At 51.7% G+C, this 21,897-nt stretch overlaps 1 protein-coding gene across 1 annotated transcript in view; it reads left to right on the top strand.

The window, feature by feature from the left end:
- Positions 1 to 10,635: 10,635 nt before the first annotated feature.
- The window catches only part of DNAH9 (dynein axonemal heavy chain 9), a 142,090-nt gene continuing 130,828 nt past the window's right edge, over positions 10,636 to 21,897 (top strand). Inside the window, exons 1-9 of the mRNA XM_050319515.1 lie at positions 10,636 to 10,687; positions 11,398 to 11,555; positions 11,859 to 11,997; positions 13,321 to 13,608; positions 14,332 to 14,542; positions 16,746 to 16,873; positions 17,932 to 18,040; positions 18,690 to 18,837; positions 20,741 to 20,915. Of these exons, the coding sequence (XP_050175472.1) occupies positions 10,661 to 10,687; positions 11,398 to 11,555; positions 11,859 to 11,997; positions 13,321 to 13,608; positions 14,332 to 14,542; positions 16,746 to 16,873; positions 17,932 to 18,040; positions 18,690 to 18,837; positions 20,741 to 20,915 (1,383 nt within the window). The 5' untranslated portion in view covers positions 10,636 to 10,660. The remainder of the gene's footprint in view (positions 10,688 to 11,397; positions 11,556 to 11,858; positions 11,998 to 13,320; positions 13,609 to 14,331; positions 14,543 to 16,745; positions 16,874 to 17,931; positions 18,041 to 18,689; positions 18,838 to 20,740; positions 20,916 to 21,897) is intronic.

Below are 21,897 nucleotides of genomic sequence, written 5' to 3'. Positions count from 1 at the left end.
TCTGCACTGAGCAGAGCTGTGCTTTTGGTGCCATAAAAACCGGGGGTTTGTTTCTGCTGGGACACAGCGAGGTTGAAGGAAACCACCTCGAAGATCTCATCCAAAACTCGTTGCTGACCTTGGATCCCAACCACTAAACAGCATCTGCTGTTGGAAGAGCCACAGTCTGGTCACTCCAACGTGGAAGTGCTGAATCACTGGTGGCTTGGAGAGGTCCCTTTTTTAGGGCAGAAAAGGCATTTGCTGGTGACTGCTTCTTCCTCCCCCCCTGCAAAGTGCTTTGGGGTGGCTGATTGTAGGGGGAGAGAGGCACAGCACCTGAAGGGGGTGAAGTGGGTGCTGGTCACACCCTGGCCATGGCCCAGGGCCAGGCTGTGTGTCTGACCCCCTGCACCACTGACTGAGGAGGCTGCTGTGCCCCAGGCTGGCTCCTGGGATGGTGCCTGAGTGCCAGCTGGGGGGATATTGCTGGGCCATCCTGGGGAGGGACTGGTAGGAAACTTCCTGTTGTAGGAAATGGCTTCCTGCTGTTTCCAAGGATCAGGCACCTCTACCCCCCGTGGGCAGAGCTCAGAGGGTTCAGTCCTGAGGGTGCTTTTCCATATGGAGCACAGCAGTGTTGGGGTTGGTTATTGGTGCTGCTGGAGCTGTGCCAGGAATCCTCAGCTGCTTTGCCTGGCAATGCTGTTGCCTGGTTTGTGAGGCATCACTGGTGTGTAAACCCAATCAACAATTCCTTATCCCACCTTTCAGGAGTGAGTAATCTCTCCTCCTTTAAGCTTTTCCTCATTTTCTGTGTTCATGTGAGCACATGAATGGGGCAGGTTTAAAAACGCTGTTGTTGCCTCTAAACTTAAACTCTGCTCGGATCTGTTTTCTGCTGCTGGGTGATTTCAGCCCACAGAGTGTCACAAATACACAGCTGATTGATACTTAAAATGGAGAGAAGGAAAACACAGGAAGCAGAGGAAAGCTACTGTGCTGAAATGCTCTGTGGAGTAAGAAGAAATTCCTGGTGCTTTCTGTTATTCAAAACTATTTGCAGTAAAATCAAAGCAAATGTCAAGTGGGATCATACCTGGATACACTCTCAGCCTTTCCACTGTAGTTTCAAAGCCTGATAATTCCTAAAGGAGGATTAAATACACAATGATATTTATCCACTTGAACTGGATATTGAGCTGGGGCAGAGTCAGGTGTATTCCAGGCTCCAATGGCAGGAATGCTCCAGTGCTGGAGCACAGCCAAAGCCCTGAGACAGGCCAGGGGCTGGCAATGGACACTGGGGATTGCTGAGCAGAAACTTCCAGGCATAAGAAAAGGTTTCTGTGATTTCTGTGAGATTTGAAAGGAAATGTGCTTATCTGGGAGGAGGCTGAGTGCCTGTTGCTTCTTGATCCACTCTGCATCTTCCAGGATTGGGCCCTGTTTGATCACAGGTAAGAAGATTGATGAGCTGTGTCTTCCACTGGGACCTCATGAGGAAGGTTGGAATCCTCTGGGGCTCAGTGAATGAGAACTGAACAAACAAGTCACAGAATCATAAAACAACCTGAGCTGGAAGGGACCCACAGGGATCATCAAGTCCAACTCCAGACACCCCAGCAATCCCACCCTGTCCCTCCTGCAGCTCTGGCAGCCTTGGGGCTGTGCCCACTGCCCTGGGGAGCCTGTTCAGTGCCCAACCAGCCTCTGGGGGAAGAACCTTTTGCTGAGATCCACCCTGAGCCTGCCCTGACACAGCTCCAGCCATTCCCTGGGGGCTGTCCCTGGTCCCCCCAGAGCAGAGCTCAGTCCTGCCCCTCCTCTGCCCCTGCCCAGGCAGTTGGAACTGCAGTGAGGTCTCCCCTCAGTCTCCTCTGCTCCAGCTGAACACACCAAGTGCCCTCAGTGTCCTCACATGGCTTCAAATCAAGGCCCTGCACCTGCCTGGGACAGTTCTGGGACCTGCCCTTCCCATGGGAACAGCAGTCCTGGAGAATCCTGTCTTTGCTGCAGCGATGGGTAACACGCAGGGATTTAGCTGGGTGTGATGTCCTGCTCTAGAAGAAGCACCAGTGACCTGCTCAGCTGGTGGTGGGAGCCTCAGTAGCAGTTCTGGTGTCTCCCCCTTGGCTTTGCAAACTCATTCAGGTGTGAACAGGACAGGGCTGAATCATTCTGTTCCTTTTGGAAAAGTGCTTTTGGTCAAGGTGGGGGTTTTGGTGTGGGATGCTGAGCTGTTTATCCTGTGTCTTAGGCAGAAATAGAAATCTGATTTCTCCATGGAGTAAAAATTCAGGGCTTTTCTTCAGAGCAAAATCGATTTCTAGGAGGGAAAAAGCAGAAAGGATCTTACTGAAGAAAACTCCACAGTGTGCTGAGAACAGGTTGAGGTGGAACAATGGATGGAGATCTCTCTGCACTACATGGAGGGAAATTGGGACTAGAGAATGATGTGATGTTTGAATGGTTTCTTTGAATGAGCTTTTCTCCTGTGGGGGAGATTTCAGGATTTGTTAAGGCATGTCTGTGTCTAAATGAGGTAGAAATTGGTGAAGGTACTGAGAGAGACAGCAAGAGGCTTTCACTGGCAGCATCCTGGCCATGGGTGAGGAGGTGTGGTGCTGTCCCAAGTCCTTGCTCTGTGAAAGTGCCTGTGCCTGTCACATACAGGGTGACCTCGGTTCTGCTTGTCCTGTCTCTGTCACTTCATTTTTACAATTCTTTTTGCAGGTGCAGCGTCATCTTTCCAAACTTTTTGACAGCTTGGCCAAGGTGAAATTCCAGGTGGACTCTGACCAAAAGGCAACGAAGGTTGGCCTGGGAATGTACAGCAGAGAGGAGGAATATGTCCCTTTCAGCAAACCCTGTGACTGCAGTGGGCAGGTGAGAGGGAGGGCCTTGTGTGTTCCAAGTCTCTGTGGAATCTGCTCTCCTGCCCCTCGGGTGGCATCAATGGCCAAGACATTGCAGAGCTTCACTGATCTTCCTTTATGAATGAGAACGTCTGGAAGAGGTGCTGTGTGACTTTAATCCCTCCTTACACCACAGCTCTAGTCCCACTCTGGATGGGTCCTCACCCAGTGGGGCAGAGGTGTCCCAGCCCACAGTGCAAGGAAGGGGATTTCTATTCTAATTATTTTAAGATGGTTTTTTTACCCTCTCATTTGGGGAAGGGAAGCATATTGAAAATAGATTAATCCATTCCATAGTGCCTCTGCATGGCTGCCTTTGGAAAGAGAAGGGTTTTTCCCCCTGTTTTCCAAATCTTTCTTCTTTCATAGGATGAGTTGAAGTGCAAAATTGAAGAATCAGACTACTGCTCAGCTTTTCTGTCCCTGTAGTTGCACTTTTCTCCATGGACTATTATAAGAAGCTAAAGTATGTAATACCAGCTCTGAGCTCCCTGGTGATGGAGCTTGGCATTTAAACTGTCCTCTCAGCGAGGGCTTTGCCTGTGAAATAGTGAATTCAGCAGGAATTGTGTGCCCAGGCTCTCTCTTGCTGCTGGCAGATTGTGCTCAGTCCCACGAGTGGCTCTGTCATGGCCTGGAGCTGGAACATGCTGAGCTGAATTGCTCCTCGGTGGAGTTCATTTTGGTTCCTCCTAAAGCTGGAGTTCCACACAACCTGCCACATTCCCTTGGTGTCTGGAAAGAGATGCTGATCCTGCAGGAGCAGAACTGGCTGACTCCTGCAGTCCAAAGGAGGACAGAGGGGGGTGTTGGACTGGAGAGCTGAGCTGCTGCTCCCACTCCCTTGGGCTGCTCATGACCCAGGAGGAGCAAACTGTTCCTGGGGTTTCATGTGTCCTGCAGGTCGAGGTGTGGCTCAGTCACCTGCTGGACACCATGAGGGCCACGGTGAGGGCTGAGATGACGGCGGCTGTCACGGCCTACGAGGAGAAGCCGAGGGAGCAGTGGCTCTTTGACTACCCTGCCCAGGTACCTGCCAGCGCTCCTGGGAAAGGTGGGCTGTGGCTTCCCCTTCCATCCTGCCCTTCCCTGCTTTCAGTGGTGGCCTCTGGCCATGCCTGGGGATGTTTCTGGCCACTGCTGTGCTGTCCAGGAAGGAGGAAGGGCGAGTTCTCCTTTCTCCTGGCAATCTCTTGATGGATTCCCAGGCTGAGCTCCACGCTCTGATTGGAGCTCCAGGCAGGATGCATTCCTGGGACTTGGGCAGTGGCTGCTGCATCCTGGGGGTCATGGGAAGCCCTTACACCTGGAGAGGTGAGAGGTGCCACAGGAGAACAAAGGATGAGGCCTCATGAGAGGAAAGAGCCCCTTGGATGACCCTCTGGCAGCCTCGTGCTCTCCAGCTCAGCCTCCCATGTTGCCACACATGGGAAAGGGGCTCATTTCCCAAGGAGCAGCTGCCAAACCTGTCTGCCCCCAACAGGGTGTTAAGTGGATGTCATGGGACAGGTCCCCCCTTCCTCTGTGCTTTGACACTATGTGACAAAACACTTAATCTTATGTCACAGATCTTCATCCTTGATCTCCCTGTGGATCAGACATCCAAATGTGAGGAAGCTCTGGTGTTTCCCCGATACTGAGGCAGCCTGTTTTTACAGGTGGCTCTTTGCTGCACCCAGATCTGGTGGACGACCGAGGTGGGGATTGCCTTTGCCAGGATGAAGGAGGGCTACGAGAAGGCTATGAAGGAGTACCACAAGAAGCAGGTGGCCCAGCTGAACACCCTGGTGACCATGCTGCTGGGGCAGCTCTCCAAGGGCGACAGACAGAAGATCATGACCATCTGCACCATTGACGTGCATGCTCGGGATGTGGTGGCGAAGATGGTCGCGCAGAAGGTTTGTGCTCACAGCTCAGGCTGGTCCCGTGCTGGGCACTGGAGTGGGGATTATGGAGGTATAGAGCAGGTACAGATCACTGCCTGGCTCAGTGGGAGGCACGTGGAAAAGCATTTGGGCTCTTCTTTTGATAGGTCCCCTGCTCTGGTGTGGGGCCACAGGGACCCCTTTAGGACTCCCTTGTCTGTCACTGCTCACCCCCACCACTGCCCTGTCATCACAGAATCATGGAATGGTTTGGCTTGGAAAGAACCTTAAAGCTCTTCTCATTCCATTCCCTGCCATGGGCAGGGACACCTTCCACCAGCCCAGGTTGCTCCAAGCCCCGTCCAACCTGGCCTTGGACACTTCCAGGGCTGGGGCAGCCACAGCTTCTCTGGGCAACCTGAGCCAGGACCTGCCCACCCTCACAGGGAAGAACTTCTTCCCAGTATCCCTAACCCTGCCCTCTGTCAATGTGAAGCCATTCTTCCTTGTCCTGTCACTCTGTCCAAAGTGACATTCCCTGTCCAAAATCTCTCTCCATCTCTCCTTGGAACTCCTTCAGGCACAGAAAGGCCACAATTAGGTCCCCTGGGAGTCTTCTCTTCTCCAGGCTGAACAATCCTAACTCTCTCAACCTTTCCTCGTAGCAGAGGTGCTCCATCCATCTAATCACAATGTCTTTGACACTGTTTCATGTCCAGCTCTGCAGGTGGGTGGGAAGGTGCCCTGGATGTGCTGGGTTGTGGCTGTGCCCTCCTTTGTGTCCTCCCAGAGGCAGCGTCAAGGCACAGCTGGCCTTGGTGGTGCCTTGGCCCAGTTTGGGTTGCAGGTGTCTGTCTGTCCACCTGCAGGGCTGCTGCTGGTTGTGCAGAGCATTGTCCATGGCTCCCTGTCCCCTGGTGCTGTCTGAGGCCCCTTCCCTGGCTAAGCAGCCTCTGCCCCTTTGCTCACCCTGCATTGCTGAAGCTTCTTCATGCCGTGCTGCTTCTTAAATCTCTTCAGTAATCTTTGTGCTGCCCTTTCTCTTGGACATTCACTTTTCCCTCTCCCAGGGACGTGTTTGCTAATTTGGTCCTGCGCTCTGCTGATGGGAGGTGGGGAGTTGACATTCCTCACCCCCTGCCTTTGCAGTGACCACCCCCAGTGACAGCTCCCTTGCAGTCCCTGAGCTGTGTGGCCCCCCTGACGGTGCCTGTGGGGCTGTTGCAGGTGGACAATGCCCAGGCGTTCGTGTGGCTGTCGCAGCTCCGGCACCGCTGGTCGGACGAGGAGCGGCACTGCTTTGCCAACATCTGTGATGCCCAGTTCCTGTACTCCTATGAGTACCTTGGCAACACCCCCCGGCTCGTCATCACCCCCCTGACTGACAGGTGAGGCCCTGGAAAACACCAGCACAGCCACGTGGCTGGAGGGAGAGCTGCCAGCTAAAGAGGGGTTCATTTTGGACCCCCACACCCCTCTGGCTCTTCCTTGTGTCCCAGCAATCCTCTGGCAGAGCTCCAACTCTCACCTTTTGTTACAGAATCACAGAATCAACCAGGTTGGAAAAGACCTCTGAGATCACCAAACCCAACCTGAGACCCAACCCCACCTTGTCACCCAGACCATGGCACTGATGCCACATTCAGTCTGTCCTTAAACACCTCGAGGGATGGGGACTCCACCCCCTCCCTGGGCAGCCCATTCCAGTGTCTGATCCCTCTCTCTGGGAAGAACTTCCCAGTGTCCAACCTAAACCTGCCCTGGGGCAGCTCAAGGCTGGGCCCTCTTGTCCTCCTGCTGGTTCCTGGGAGCAGAGCCCGACCCCCCCCGGCTCCCCCTCCTGTCAGGGAGTTGCAGAGAGTGAGAAGGTCCCCTCTGAGCCTCCTCCTCTCCAGGCTGAGCCCCCCCAGCTCCCTCAGCTGCTCCTCACAGCACTTGTGCTCCAGACCCTTCCCCAGCCTCGTTGCCCTTCTCTGGACACCTGGTTTGGGATCTTATGGTGTTGCCCCCTGGGGTGTCTGTGCCTGGGATCCGATCCCAGGGTGGGATTCAACTCCCAGATGTCCACTGTGGGTGTCTGCCTGGGCAAGGTGTCCACACCCTGCAGGGCTGGTGAAGTCCAGAAGCTTTCATCTCATCCTGAGGAGACATTTGCCACTTGGTTCACCTGTCTCAGTGGGGATACCTGGGGTGATGTGACATGCTCTGAGTTGTCCCACCTGGATTTAGCCTGAAGGAAAGGAGGCTCAGGAGGGATCTTCTCACTCTCTAAAATTCTCTGAGAAGAGGTTGTAATGAGGTGAGGGTTGGACTCTTCTCCCCAGTAACAAGGGTGAGAGGAAATGGCCTCAAGTTGCATTGCAGAAATTTTAGATTGGATTTTAGGAAAAAAATTCTTCACTGAAAGGGCTGTCAAGCTTTGGAACAGGTGGAATCACCATCCCTAGAAGTGTTCCAAAAACACATGGGCGTGGCACTTGAGGACCTGGTTTAGTGCTGAACAGAGTGGTGATGATGGGTTGATGGTTACACAAAAGGGCTTTTCCAACCTTGACGATTCCATGATCCTGTGGGGAAGTCACAGCAGGGCAGAGGTGGCTGTTAATGCCCAAGAGGGCTTTCAGCTTGGACACGGGTCCTGCTCATGCAAGGAGAGCTTTCCCAAGAAGGACTCAGGGCTCTCTGGAGCTCATTGCCCAAGTACCATGTCCCTGCAGCCTGACCTGTGGGACCATCTCAGTCTGTTTCCCTTTTCCTTCCTCCTTTCCCGTGGCAGGTGTTACATCACCCTGACCCAGTCCCTGCACCTGACCATGAGTGGAGCCCCTGCAGGCCCTGCAGGCACCGGCAAGACGGAGACTACGAAGGATCTGGGCCGAGCCCTGGGCGTGATGGTGTACGTGTTCAACTGCTCTGAGCAGATGGACCACCAGGTACTGCTCCCTGGGCCACAGGGCTGTGTCACACAGGCACAGAGTGTGCTGAGCTGGGACCCACAAGGATCATCCAGTCCAACCCTCAGCCCTGCACAGCCCCATCCCCAAGAGTCCCACCCTGTGCCCCAGAGGATCATCCAAACCCTCCTGCAGCTCTGGCAGCCTTGGGGCTGTGCCCACTGCCCTGGGGAGCCTGTTCAGTGCCCAACCAGCCTGTGGGGGAAGAACCTTTTGCTGAGATCCACCCTGAGCCTGCCCTGACACAGCTCCAGCCATTCCCTGGGGGCTGTCCCTGGTCCCCCCAGAGCAGAGCTCAGTCCTGCCCCTCCTCTGCCCCTGCCCAGGCAGTTGGAACTGCAGGGAGGTCTCCCCTCAGTCTCCTCCAGTCTCAATATGTGGGGCTGGAGGCGCTCAGGGCTTGATGAAACCTGAAGGATGAGGGTAATCGAGCTGAGTTTGCTTAGATTCATCCTCTCCTCAGATTCCTGCTCTGTTCCTTTCTGCTGAACACCTTTTTCTCCTCCCTCCTTTTCTTCTCTAAGACTTACACAAGGTTCTTCAGGAGGCAGAGAGCCAAGCTGAGCTCCCTTCCCTTCCTTTCTGGAGGTAGATTCCATGTGTAATGCTTTGAAAATTTTGACCAGTTCAGTTGAAACCACCCTGGCTGTTTCCTCTCAGCACACTCCAGGCTGCCACGGGGGAGGGACCTCTCCTGGTTTTCCCAGGATCCTCTCCTGGGATGGGGCCAAAGTGTCCTTAGCCTTGAGCTGGGTTTGTGGGGCTGAGCCCTGAGCTCTACCACGGTGCCGTGGGTTTGTGGCCTTGGATCATATTTTATCCAGCTCAGGTCTCTCCTGGAAGGGGGATAACTGAGTCAGTAACTCAGCCCAGTGACCTTTGAATGGAACTGGAGCACAGAGATGTCAGGGAGGGCAATTAGCAAATCAAGAGGCAAACTGTGCAGAGCTATAAATATTATAATTGAGTGGTGCCTGCTGCTCCCAGGCACTTTCCTAAATGCCCACAATAGGCTGTAAATTGCTATAAATAAACTGGCTGGGAAATAAAATCCATTTTTTTGCTGGAGTTAATTCCATTTGTGATTTTACTCTTGTAATATTTTTTTTATTTTTTTTTTTTTCAGTCTTGTGGGAATATTTACAAAGGCCTTTCCCAGACAGGAGCTTGGGGCTGTTTTGATGAATTTAACAGGATCTCAGTTGAGGTCCTTTCAGTGGTTGCTGTACAGGTAAGTGAATAAATACAGATGAGGCAGAGCTGTGCTGCAGCCTTTGGCATGAGGGTAAATATGGGAAGTGCCTGTTGCCAGTCTCAGTTTGTGAGGGCAGCTGAGGGATATATCCCAAGATTAATCATGTGAATATCACAGGGTGGACAAAATGCAGCAGTGATGTGCTGGAAGCATTTTTGTAATTTCTTTTCCTCTGGTCACAGCCCTTGTGTGGAGACAATTCTTTACAGTTTTTTCTCCCAGATCAGCACCCACCATGTCTCTACCTGCTCCTCCTGAGCAAGACACTCGTGGCATTGATACATCTCAGTGTATCACTGCAGGGAGGAGAGCTGCCCTGACTGATGGCTGCTGCAAATGCTGCCTGGAACCATTTCCTTGGAGGGGAGGATGGTGTCTGGGGCAGAGCCATGTGCTGCTGGACTTTTGGGGGTTACTTATTGCCTGCAGTCAGGCACAGGCTGTGGGCCATGGTCAACAAACAGGAATACACTCAAGAGTAATTTCCTTAATGCTTACTTTTCCCCAGGGCTGTGCAACTTCCTTCCTTCCCTCCTTCCTTCCCTTCTTCCTTCCTTCCTCCCTCCCTCCATTCCTCCCTTCCTCCCTCCCTCCCCTTCCTCTCACTGGCTGATGGGGAAATCTGGGAATGCTTTTCAGAGGGGAAAGAACTATGGGAGGAGATTCCCCTGCCCAGGAAATGAGGAGGGAGCACCAAGGAAAGCCTCGTGGGTGTGAGTTGCTCCTGGCAGGGGCTGAAATCTGGGCAGCCCAGGTATGACCACAGGGCAGCAGGATGAGAGCAGGCCCTGCTGCAGCTTCTAGCCCATGTTTTGAAGGAGAGCTCGATCTGGGATTTGTCCAGATCCCAAATTTCTTGGGAATCTGCTGAAAATGCCCAGTAAATCAGCTGCCAGAGGAGTTGGAATGGCAACTTCACTGTCCGACCCAGACAGCTCCCACGTAGGCAGAACTGAAAGTTTTGAGCCTTGGGGGACTTCAGTGCTGAAAATTGAGGTGTGAAGTATCCAAGTTCTTTTGGACCCAAGTGTCAGCTGAGTGCAGGTTTTGGGTTATGAATTTTTCCTAGACCCCATCTCATTGCAGAGAGAAAGATCTAGAGCCCAGAAGTTTTTACACTTCTGTAAGTGTTTTGGTCAAAGAAGTTGTTCTGAACCCCTCCATGAACTCCACACTCCTCTCATCTCTTTCATCACTGTACCCCATGTGACGTCCCAAAGAAGTCCCCAGCGGGTACATGAGTTTCTGTGTCATTCCCTCTCCATTTCCCTTCCATCGGGTTCTAGTTTAAAGTTGTCATTGAAAAACGTCTTTGAGGATCTTAAAATAAAAAGAGATGCTGAACAAAAGAAGCCCAGAAATGACTCAACTGCTAATGATGCCCTGGCTCCTGGCTGGAGCTGTGTCGGAGGCACGGCTGTCATTCCATCATTCCTCTCCTGCCTGCTCTTGTGAGGGTAACCATGGAGATGGTTAATTGGCTGTCTTAGTCATGCAGCTTAATGTCCATGTTTGGGCCTTACAGAGAGACTCCATTAATTGCTTAACTGTAAGATGGCAAACACAAGTGAGGTGAGAGCAGTGAACAGAAAGAGTCCTCCCTCACTCAAGTGCTGTTTGCAAGGGGGTGATCTGGCTGTGATGGACTCAGTCCTGTTGGAAGGTGGGGAATGAGGTGATCTGGCTGTGATGGACTCGTTCCCATTGGGATGGAAGGTGAGGAATGAGATGGTCTGGCTGTAGTGAATTTGCTCCCTTGGAAAGTGGGGAGTGAGAGGAACAAAGCTACCATCAGGCAAATAGAACAGACCAGCCAATGTTAGTGAGTGAAGGTGGCAGGGGAGGTCTTTGAGCTTCTGCTTTATGGGTTTGGTTTTAAGTTAGGCATCTGATGTCCCAAAACCTTTAAATGCAATATCAAGTGATCTGTTTGCAATTGAGCTGAGGCCAAGTTTTGTGGGAAATGCAGCTCCTTTTCTGGGCCTGCTCAAGGAACAGAGCAGGCATGGGAGGGTTGGACTGTCATGAGGAGCAGTGTGGGGAGGGGTGTGGGTGGGTGAGGGAATCAGGGACTGTGTTGTGTGAGACTCCTGGGGTGGCATTTGGAGTTGGCTGTGCTCTGGGTGCCTGCACAGCCCTGCATCTCCTCTCCTGCTCTGGCCTCCTGCTGCATTGGGAGGTTGGAAGAGCTGGTTTATCCTTTGGTGGTGTTTTTGCTGTGAGATGTGCTGATGGAGATGATGGTGATGGGAGACTGATACTGCCACACAAATTTGCTCTGAACAGTGTATAAAGCTTTATTTGGTCAGTAAAAAAACAAACCAGAGCACTGATAATCCCCAGTTTTCATGGGCCAAGTGTGGGGACAACAGTCTGGGGGGGTTTCATAACTGAACAGCAGCTCTAAGCACTGCCTTGGTTCCCAGGTGAAGAGTGTGCAGGATGCCATACGGGAGAAGAAGAAATCCTTCAATTTTCTTGGAGAAGACATTAACTTGGTCCCCTCAGTAGGCATTTTCATCACCATGAACCCTGGTTATGCAGGACGAACTGAATTACCTGAGAATTTGAAAGCTCTATTCAGGTGAGTCGAGGTCAAGTTTGTTACCTGTGTTATAAGAGCAGCAGAAATTATCCTTTGGAACATCCAGGTTTGGCTTTGTTTTCTTGGGACATTGACTTGCATTGGGGATTCACAGGTAGTTTCAGCCTTGTGCACCAAGCCTGGCTCTGGGAACACACAGGGAGGGCAAAGGAGCTCTGTGCCTGGGGAAGGCAGTGTGTGACCTGCCTCTCTGGAGGAGACATGGAAGATAAAGCTCCAGACCCACTGCCCCTAAGATGTTGTCAGTACTTGCTGTGCAGTCTCTTGTTGCTGTCTCCCCAGGCCCTGTGCCATGGTTGTGCCAGACTTTGAGCTGATCTGTGAGATCATGTTGGTGGCCGAGGGGTTCATCGAGGCCCGGGCGTTGGCCAGGAAGTTCATCACTCTCTACCAGCTCTGCAAAGAGCTCCTGTCCAAGCAGGTGAGCCCACTGCTGTGCCTGTGCATTCCCAAAATCAGGAATGTGGCACCCTGCCACACACCTCCATGACTGAGGCTTCACAGCTTCGATTTACTGACTGCGTTGGTGGCAGCTGCTGGGAGAAGGGAAGGTGTGTGACCATCAGAGCATCAGGCTGCTCTCCTGGAGGAACTGCAGGGACAAAAGCACTTGAACAACTGCATTAATGGGAGAGATTTCTCAAAGGGCCCAAATGGCACCAGAGTTGGGGTGGTATTCAGTGCTTTGCAGGCTCTTGGCTCCTATTGATTTTCCTTCTGCCAGGGGTTAATGGTGACTGTCCCTCTCTGAGTCCAACCTAACACTTCCCTGTCATGTCAGGTATTGATAACAGGGTCACTTGCAGTGCAAAACTCTCGTTAATCAGATTTTTCCTTGCATGGATCAAATCTGGGTCCAGTAATGAGTTGAATCAGGACTCCAGATGGAAAACCTGATCTGGGCTGGACCAGCATGAGATTTGGTGGGGGCTGCCTTGTCACAGAAACTTTGTGCTGTGCTCTGGATGGGAGCCATGGCCTCCTACACAAAGCTTTCAGCTGTCAGGCTGGGCTCTGCAGGTCATTACAGAGCAGAAATAAAAAGGGTTGCTTGTTGGCCTGAGCTCTTCTCAGGCCTCTTTGTGATTCTTTTTGAGCAATATCTGCTTGGTGGACTTTCCCTAGGACCAAACGTGCCTCATAGCCTCACAGTGATGGGCAGGATGGAGAACCTTGGGTATCTGGGGCCTCAGAATGGACTAACAAGCCCTTCAGCCCAGTAGCTCCTGCTGATCCAGGGCTTGGGCTGGCCTTGCCTCAGCTGCATAAAGGCCAAACAAACTGCTTTGTGATTTAGGGGGAAAAAATTGCTTAGGTCTCTGGAGTGCAAATCCTACTGCTGACTTAGTGCCAGCTCTGAGCCCGTGGCATGGCATGAACAGCTGAATTATACGACTCTGTAATACTTTCCATGATGGGAAGCTCACCTGCTTAAATGGAGATCAGGTAACTCAAAGTGGTGGAGGTCTCTGCTCACAACACAGATAACCCTGAGATGAGCTCAGCTGGTTAGAGCCTGGTGCTAATAATGCCAAGGGTGTGGGTTCAATCCCTGGGGGGACCATTCAGTGAAGAGTTGGACTTGAAGATCCTTGTGGGTCTCTTCCAACTCGGAATATTCTGTGATTGCGTGTTTGACTTTCAGTGTTTCTGTTGCTGAGTGGTCTGACAGCTGGGAGCTGAGATCCTCCCCTGCATGGTGGTCATAAACTCTTGTTAACTGATGTCTCCCTTCCCCCTGCAGGATCACTATGACTGGGGGCTCCGTGCCATCAAGTCCGTGCTGGTTGTCGCTGGGTCCCTCAAACGCGCCGACCCCGAGCGCCCCGAGGAGCAGGTTCTGATGCGCTCCCTGCGCGACTTCAACATCCCCAAGATCGTGACAGATGATGTGCCCGTGTTCATGGGGCTCATTGGGGATCTGTTCCCCGCCCTGGGTGTGCCTCGGAAGCGTGACCTGGATTTTGAGGCGCTGGTGAGACAGGCTGTGCTGGAGCTGCGGCTGCAGCCGGAGGACAACTTTGTGCTCAAAGTGAGACCAAGTGATATTCTCTGCCTACACCAGCATCACATCACTTGGGTTTTCTCAACACTTTTTGCTTCTACAAACAGGGCTCTGCACAGTCACAGAATCCCAGAATGGTTTGGGTTGGAAGGGATCTTAAAGATCATCCAGTTCCACCCCTGTGCCATGGGCAGGGACACCTTCCACTAGCCCAGGTTGCTCCAAGCCCTGTCCAACCTGGCCTTGGACACTTACAGGGTTGGAGCAGCCACAATATTCCTCTTGCAGACAGACCCTGATGGAGGACAGTCAGCTGTGGTGGGTCTGATGCAGTTGCAGCTGCCCCTGAAACCAGCACTGCCTCGTCCCTGAGTTGGCCAAGGAACTGACTCTTGAAGGCTCACGCACATGTGGGCCCTGGAGAGTAGAGGCTCCTCAGCTGATGGCTGTCAGATGGTATTTCCAGGAGGTTTTTCTGCCCACCTATCATGGTTAGAGTGCCCAGAGCAAAACAAACTCCGTATCAAGTCCATTTGTGTCTGTGGGTCACAGCTTTCTGAAGGAGAGGCCCAAGGAGAGCTCATTTCATAGAATCACAGAAGCACAGAATATTTTAGGTTGGAAGGGACCTTCAAGGGTATCTCATTCCAATCCCCTGCCATGGGCAGGGACACCTTCCACTAGACCAGGTTTTGTAGGTCTGAACTTCAGTTTGGCACCTTTGCCTAAGCTGTGGGAGTGTTTTCCCAGGTGGTGCAGCTGGAGGAGCTGCTGACGGTCCGACACTCCGTGTTCGTGGTGGGAAATGCGGGCACAGGCAAGTCCCAGGTGATGAGATCCCTGCACAGGACCCACCAGATAATGAAGAGACGTCCTGTGTGGACAGACCTCAACCCCAAGGCAGTCACCAGTGATGAGCTTTTTGGCATCATTAATCCAGCAACAAGAGAGTGGAAGGATGGTAAATGTCTTCTCATGCTGAATCTGCAGATAAAAGGGATGTTTTTAATGGATCTCTTGAGTGGCAGCCCAGGGGCGTGTGTGCTGCTCCAGCCATGTGAGGGGCTGCTGTTGAAAGGACATGTAGGGTGTTTTAGGGTTTTGATTATCAAATGGGAATTTATTCTTTTGCTATAAAGATAATTATCCTGTCCATTAACACCAACACTTCCCAATTCCTAGCTGGGGCAGGTTGGGGCTGGGCTGGTGATGGAAGAGAGTTCCCTCCTGCCCTATGGTGTGCACTGTGGTCCCCCAGAATGTGCCATCCCCAGGTTTCCATACCTGACCACACTCACAGCAGCCTTTGAGTGGTGTTTTTCCACCAACTCTCACTGTCTGATCTCCAGCACACAGACAATGGTGCTTGCCAGGCTGTGGATCCTGATTGCTCCTGAGGAGGACAGCTTGAGCATTTAAAACCTGCTGAAAGATTACAGAGATCTGGAGTGAAAACGTTGGGCTGTGACTAATCTGGAAAGGCAGCTTTGATCCCGAGTGTGGCTGGACTGGGAGGTGGCAGGGGGAGGGGTGGGAGGATGTCACCATAAATCATCCTAAGCCAGAGCTGTGCTAGAAGATGAGCTACCCCCACCTCCCCTGGTCCTGCCACAGCCTCTCCTGCCCCCTGCTTTCCTCCAGTGCCAGGGGTCATTTCGATTTAGTTGTCATTGGGGACCCTAAAGCAAAGTGACAGAGGGAGGTGTGGGATACAGAGCCCTGCAGAAGGGCTGCAGTGGGGAATGAGGGTCAGGGACTGTCACTGGACAGCAGGAGGGACATTGGCAGGTGGATGCCCAGTGGTCTCAAGGCTCTGGTGTTTTAAGAGAACTCACAGGACTCCTCCCTGAGGGCTCAAGGCACATACTGTCTGCATTAACCATTTCTGAAAATTTTGTTTCCTGATGTCAGAGACCAGCCAGGCCATTTTCACCACAGCCTGACAAGAGGATGTGTTCCCTTACGAATCAGCTCCTCCTTTTCCTCTTCCCTGGTTCATTCTGTCACTCTTTTCGTTGCCAGAAGTTGGAGAGTTTGTACATGGAAGGTGGGAAAAGGTCTCACAAGGGAATCCTAAAAGTGTTTTTTGTAGAACCAAACTCTCCCTTTAAATGCCAAGGCCACTCTGTGGTGTGGAGGCACAAGGCTGGGAGAGGGCACTTCCCTCCCCACTGCTGTGCTGGTGTCCGTGAGGGAAGCGCTGATGCTCTGAGACAGGAGCTGTTCTGACACTGATGGGGTTGGAGTGTTTGCCAAGACGTGTCCAACGTGAGGAATGGAGTCGAGGCAGAGCCAGGGAAGTGTTACTTTTTGACCTGCTCTCAGAGTCAGGTGCCTGTGTCTGCTGAGCTGTTCTGCATCTGTTATACACAAGCTTTGTCTCAGTCATAGAACACCACCGGCCATTCCTGACCTGGATCACAAGGGAATAGCTTGTCCTGGAGGAAAAAAAAGAGAGTGCTTGTCACAATTCACCATCAGAGAAGCTTTTTTTAGTGTTTGCCTGCTATTCCTTCATGCAGCCCAGCCTTTCCCCAGGTATTTCCTCATGTGGAGGACAGCGCTGGTTTTGTGGAGCTCTCATTTGCCCTGCAGTGCTGCTGCTCTATTCCCAGCTTCTTGCTCTTCTTAACATTCATTATTTACTCCCCTTGAGACACTGTATCCTCTCTGTCTCCTTGATTTCACTGACATTTTGTTCTGTCACTCAATGTCAGTCTGTGCTTGTTCTCCCCTCAATCTCACTGAAGCCATGACCCAGCGTTTAATGCATCTTGATTTCCCTGATACACTTCAAACCACAAAAAAAAAAAAAACATAAAAAACATTTATTAAGAATTTCCAAGGCATATTCAGATGGTTTTCTCTGCACTGTGGAATTCATGCCTTCTTTTGTCTCTGAGTATCTGCTCTTCATTTTTCTTATCCCTTATGATTTGCAGTGGGAATGAAGCCTGTGTAGGTCTGCAGTCATTTTCTGTGATAATAACTGATAATGGCTTTTTTCTTCAAAGCAGATATCTTGATATAGTATTATTTATGTACAGATGCAAAGAGTTGTGAAAGCTTAAGAGGAAGGCATAATTTTTATTAAGTTGTTAGAAAAACTGTTAAAGGAAGTGACAACTTCAGTGTTCATCAACATATTCCTGTCACCTTCCCAGGACTGTTCTCATCAATCATGCGAGAGCTGGCCAACCTCACACATGATGGTCCCAAGTGGATAGTACTGGATGGAGATATTGATCCAATGTGGATTGAATCTCTTAATACTGTGATGGATGACAATAAGGTAATGGGTACAAGGTAAAGCAGCAGGTATTCCTTGTTGGGTGTGATTCAGCCCAGGGGAAATGCAGATGCTGAAATAACACCTGCTGGAATGATGCAGTTGTGTTCCTTCAGACCGACCAAACAATATTGCATAAAGGAAATGGTGCATGAGGGAAATAGCTCAGAGTTTGTTTTCATTGGGATTTCCCTTTTCTGGAGAGTTACACTTGTGAGTAATAACAAATGTCTTGACTGTAACTTCAGGCCCTTTAAAAATAGAGTGGGGGCGTAATTCTACACCCTGAGGGAGTGCTGTGGGTTCTGGGTTGAGAGAGAAGGGTCATTCTACTGCCTGTTAGAAATCATGCCATAGACTCACAGAATGGTCTGAGCTGCAGGAAATCTTAAAGCTCATCTCACTCCACCCCCTGCCATGGGCAGGGACACCTTCCACTAGCCCAGGTTCCTCCAAGCCCCATCCAACCTGGCCTTGGACACTTCCAGGGATGGGGCAGCCACAGCTTCTCTGGGCGATCTGTGCCAGGGCCTCCCCACCCTCCCAGGGAAGAGTCTCTTCCTAATATCCAATGGAAACCTACTCTTTGAGTTTGAAGCTGTTCTCTCTTGTTCTGTCACTCTAGATCCTTGTCTGAAGTCCCTCTCCAGCTCTCCTGGAGCCCCTTCAGGTGCTGTAAGGCCACAATTAGGTCAGCTCAGAGCCTTCTCCAGGCTGAACAACCCCAATTCTCTCAGCCTTTCCCCACAGCAGAGGTACAGCCCTTGGAGCAAATTGGTGCCTGCTCTGGACTTGCTCCAACAGCTCCATGTCCCTCCTGTGCTGGGCCCCCAGGGCTGGAGGCAGCTCTGCAGATGGGGTGTCACCAGAGCAGAGCAGAGCAGAGCAGAGGGGCAGAATCTCCTCCCTTGACGTGGTAGACACAGTGCTGGGATTGCAGCCCTTTGCCAGACAGCTCCTCGGGAAGCTGGGCTGAGCAGCCAAGTGCTGAATGCTCTTCATTGCTGCTCCTGGGGGAGCTTCAGGCTGTCTGGCTGTCTGTCTGTCTGTGCCACATGCAGGTGCTGACCCTGGCCAGCAATGAGAGGATCCCTCTGAAGCCGACGATGAGGTTGCTCTTTGAGATCAGCCACCTGCGCACGGCCACCCCGGCCACCGTGTCCAGGGCGGGTGAGTCTTGGCGTGAGTCCCACCTGGGATTCTGCACGGAGCAGGCACATCTAGTGCTGTTAGTCAGCCTTTTGTTGGCCAGCTTGGTCCCTCCTGAAAGCTGCCAGCCTGGGAGCACAGCTGCCCTTGGTGTGCAGGGTCGGTTCCTGAAGCACACGGACAAACCGAGGATCCTGACCCTGCATCCACGTGGGGACCTGTCCCCCTGCTGGGAGTGTCCCCAGAGTGCCCTGACTGCTGGTCTGTGACCATGGCTCCAGCACTGCTGAGACAGCGCTCCTGCACAGCTCTGATGGATGAGGAGAGGGCCAGTCTCTATCCCAAAATGCTCCTGATCTTTGGAAAAGTACATGGGAGAAGGGAATGAAGGTGTCCCCTCATGCCTGGGGCCCAGAGCAATAACCAGACTCAGACAAGATCGTGTTCAAAATTTGGGGCAGAGTCATGAAAAGTGTCCTGGTTTCCTGAGTTCTGTCTCTTCACTCCTAATGTTTCTTCCTGCAGTGGGGTAGAGGAGGGAGCTGGTAATGGGGCACCAGGTGTGTTTGGCAGGGTTTTAGTTGTGTGAAAGTAGTTCAGAAATTCTGCTGGGAAATTGTGGTCTCTGCTGTGTCCTCATTGTATATTCCCTCTTCCCCTGGGCCTGCAGGGATCCTGTACATCAACCCCTCGGACCTGGGCTGGAATCCCCCGGTGAGCAGCTGGATTGACGGGCGAGAGATCGAGTCTGAGAGAGCCAACCTGACCATCCTGTTTGACAAGTACCTGCCAGTCTGCCTGGACACCCTCAGGACCAGGTACCACCTGGAGCAGGGGCTCACTCAGCGCTCTCCAGCCCAGCTGCACTGGGGTTGTGCTCTGTGTAAGGTGTGCCCAGTGTTCCTGTCCCCAGAGCCCTGAGTGTCATTGGTTTCAGCTCAGGGTGATATTCCTCATCAGGGGGCAGCTGACACTCCTGCCCATCTGGGCACATCTGTTCCTCACTGGATAGTGACTTGATTGTTCCTGTACTTGTATTGATTTTGTATCTCCTGGAAAGTTGATCCAGGAGGTCCTAAAGAGGAAGTCTTTCCAGTCTCCTGCTGTGTCAGCCCAGACCTGAGTTCACAAGTTATTTTTTCAGCAGAGCAGATTTAGACCACTGCTGAAGGGAAGTTTTCCATGTGCAGGGTGGAAGATGGAGAGAGCAGATCCTCTTTTATCCTCTATCCACTTCTTTTCCTGCCCCTTGGAGATGAGAAGGAAGCTGGTGTTTGTGGAAGAGGGTGGATTGCTGTCCAGGCAGTCCTCTCTTGAATTTCTTTCCTAATACATTTGAACAGAATCAAGTCAGTCTGTGTGAGCATCCAGCTGGTCATGTTTCCTTGCTGGACACCAGACTGATGAACATGAAGATCTTGGATATTTGAAAGGGTCCTGGTGCTCCTTGGCTTAAGTTGCTCTCAAAATGGTGCCCACAGAGAAGTTGGGCAAGACCACAGTTCTTGCTTATCATGATGGGACACAGCTCTCTGACCCACAGAGTGGTGAGGACTGGCCAAGGGAAAGATCCAAAGACCCCGAGGGAGGGAGCTGGTACTTGGAGGGAACCTGTGAGAGAGCTGGGAACAAACCTTTTAGCAGGGCCTGTTGCAATAGGACAAGGAGTGATGGCTTTAAACTGAAAGAAAGGATATTTAGATTAGGTATTAGGAAGAAATTCTTGGCTGTGAGGGTGATGAGGTCCTGGCACAGGTTGCCCAGAGAAGCTGTGGCTGCCCCATCCATGGAAGTGTCCAAGGCCAGGTTGGATGAGGTTTGGAGCAACCCAGGCCAGTGGAAGGTGTCCCTGCCCATGGTAGAGGGGTGAATTAGATAACCTTTAAAAGGTCCCTTCCAACCCAATGCAGTCTATGATTGTATGATTCTTCCATCTTCTGCTTGTTCCCCATAGTCACACTTGCATTAAAAAAAAATATATAAAAAAAGAAGAAAAGTCAATGTGCAATTCAGTTGTCAGTCCCAATGGGGAGGAGCCAGGGGGAGCTGCCTTAGTGCAGGCAGTGCTCCTTAGGAGTGGGAGTTGGCAATCTTGCTAGGGAGCTGTTCTCTGGGTGCCAAGCTCGGCAGCAAAGTCCATCTCACACCTCCCCCCCTCTTTGCTGAGCGTTGTGTCAGCCCGTGAAATGCCAGGATTAGCTGCAGCAGCCCTGAGCAGAGTATTTTGGTAGCTTGCTTAATTCAGAAATTGTAGAACCAACCTTTCAAATAGCTGTAATTACTTTATGGAGGACTTCAGTGCTGCTACAGTATTAGTTTGGAATTCTCTAAGTGTAGCTTAAATGAATGTAAAATGGCAAGATGAAAGGTTTGGTTTTATTACTCCTCTATGTGACCGCCTTTCAACTCCTCGTGTTCCCAGGAAATCATTGCCTTCAGCAACTCTTCCATTTTACTTCTTTCAAGAGGATCAAAGTTTTAAAATGCTTGAAACTTCTGATTGCTGTTATTATGTGTATGTGCCAGAGAGCCCAGGGAAGGGATGGGTGTTCTCCTTAGTGCTGTTCCAGGGAATGAGGCAAGGAAAAGGGAACGACACACACACTGCTGACAAGGGAAATGCTGATCTGACAAGGCATTCCTGCCTTGCCTTCCTGGGCTGGAGCAATCCTGGTGCTTCACCCAATTATATTCCCCATGCTTTCAATTTTCATCCCTTAGATTTAAGAAGATTGTTCCCATTCCTGAGCAGAGCATGGTTCAGACGCTCTGTTACCTCCTGGAATGCCTCCTGACCGAGGAGAACACACCTTCTGACTGTCCCAAGGAGCTCTATGAGCTTTACTTTGTCTTTGCTGCCGTCTGGGCCTTTGGTGGATCCATGTTTCAGGACCAGGTAAGAAGGGAGGTGCCACATCAGCATCTTTCCCACAGATCTTTCTTTTCTTTTTTAATTTTTTTCCTACCTTCCCAGACCCAGTGCTGTGTCAGTGATGCTGTTTGACCCAGAAACCTCAACTGAACAATCCCTTTTAATAAAAGCCTTGTTATCCAGGGGGTAACACCAGAGAATGGCTGAGGGGTCATGGGATGGAGGTGGGGGCATGTTTGTTTATGAAGAAACATTTCACTGGGGAGAAACACCAGGTTAATTTATAGAGGTGTGTGGATGTTCATAATGTGATCAAATTAAGATGGACTGATCAGATGAATCCATCAGTGGAGCCTTATCCAGCCACCTGACTGTGCAGGTAAATGTGCAGGTATAGCACAAACCAATTCTGACTGTTATTAGGTGGATGTGGAGAGTTGGCTGCCCTCAGTTTCTGGTAGAATTACACAACAAAGAGGTGGTCAGCAGGGCAGGGCAGGGCAGGGCAGGATGGGCTTTGTGCTACCCCTGAAGTGGAACAGCCTTGGCTGAGTGTGCTGGTGAGGCTGAGGTGGGTGCTTGGAGCTCTCAGGTTGACCTCCCCTCTGGGTGAGCAGCTATTGGGGGTCTCTGCAGTGAGGAGCTGGGCTTAGTTGGGGTGTTGGTGGATGGATGCCCACAGCCTAGGAGGGCACAATCCAGATACAAAAGAGTGCCACAATCCAGAGACCAAGCTCCTCTTGGGCTCTGAGGCTTAATCAGCCTGTGGCTTCTTAACGGTGCCTCTGACGTTCAAAGCACTCTCTTGTCCATGGGGCAGAGGGACACAGGGCCCTCCTGTCCTTGCTGCTTCCCACAGCACATCCATCCCATGGATTGATCGCAGCTGTCAGCCTAGAATCCATCTGTCCTCATTAGAGGAGGTGGGTGTGATCTCTGCCAGGGGGGTGTCTGGAGGCAGCACTGGATACTGCACATTTCCAGCCATCTCCCAGGTCCTGGTCCT

The sequence above is a fragment of the Myiozetetes cayanensis genome, unplaced genomic scaffold (genome assembly GCF_022539395.1).
Source record: "Myiozetetes cayanensis isolate MyiCay16 unplaced genomic scaffold, myiCay2020 scf22, whole genome shotgun sequence".
In the NCBI taxonomy this organism is placed as follows: Eukaryota; Metazoa; Chordata; class Aves; order Passeriformes; family Tyrannidae; genus Myiozetetes; species Myiozetetes cayanensis.
This window is presented reverse-complemented; position numbering and strand designations above follow the sequence as displayed.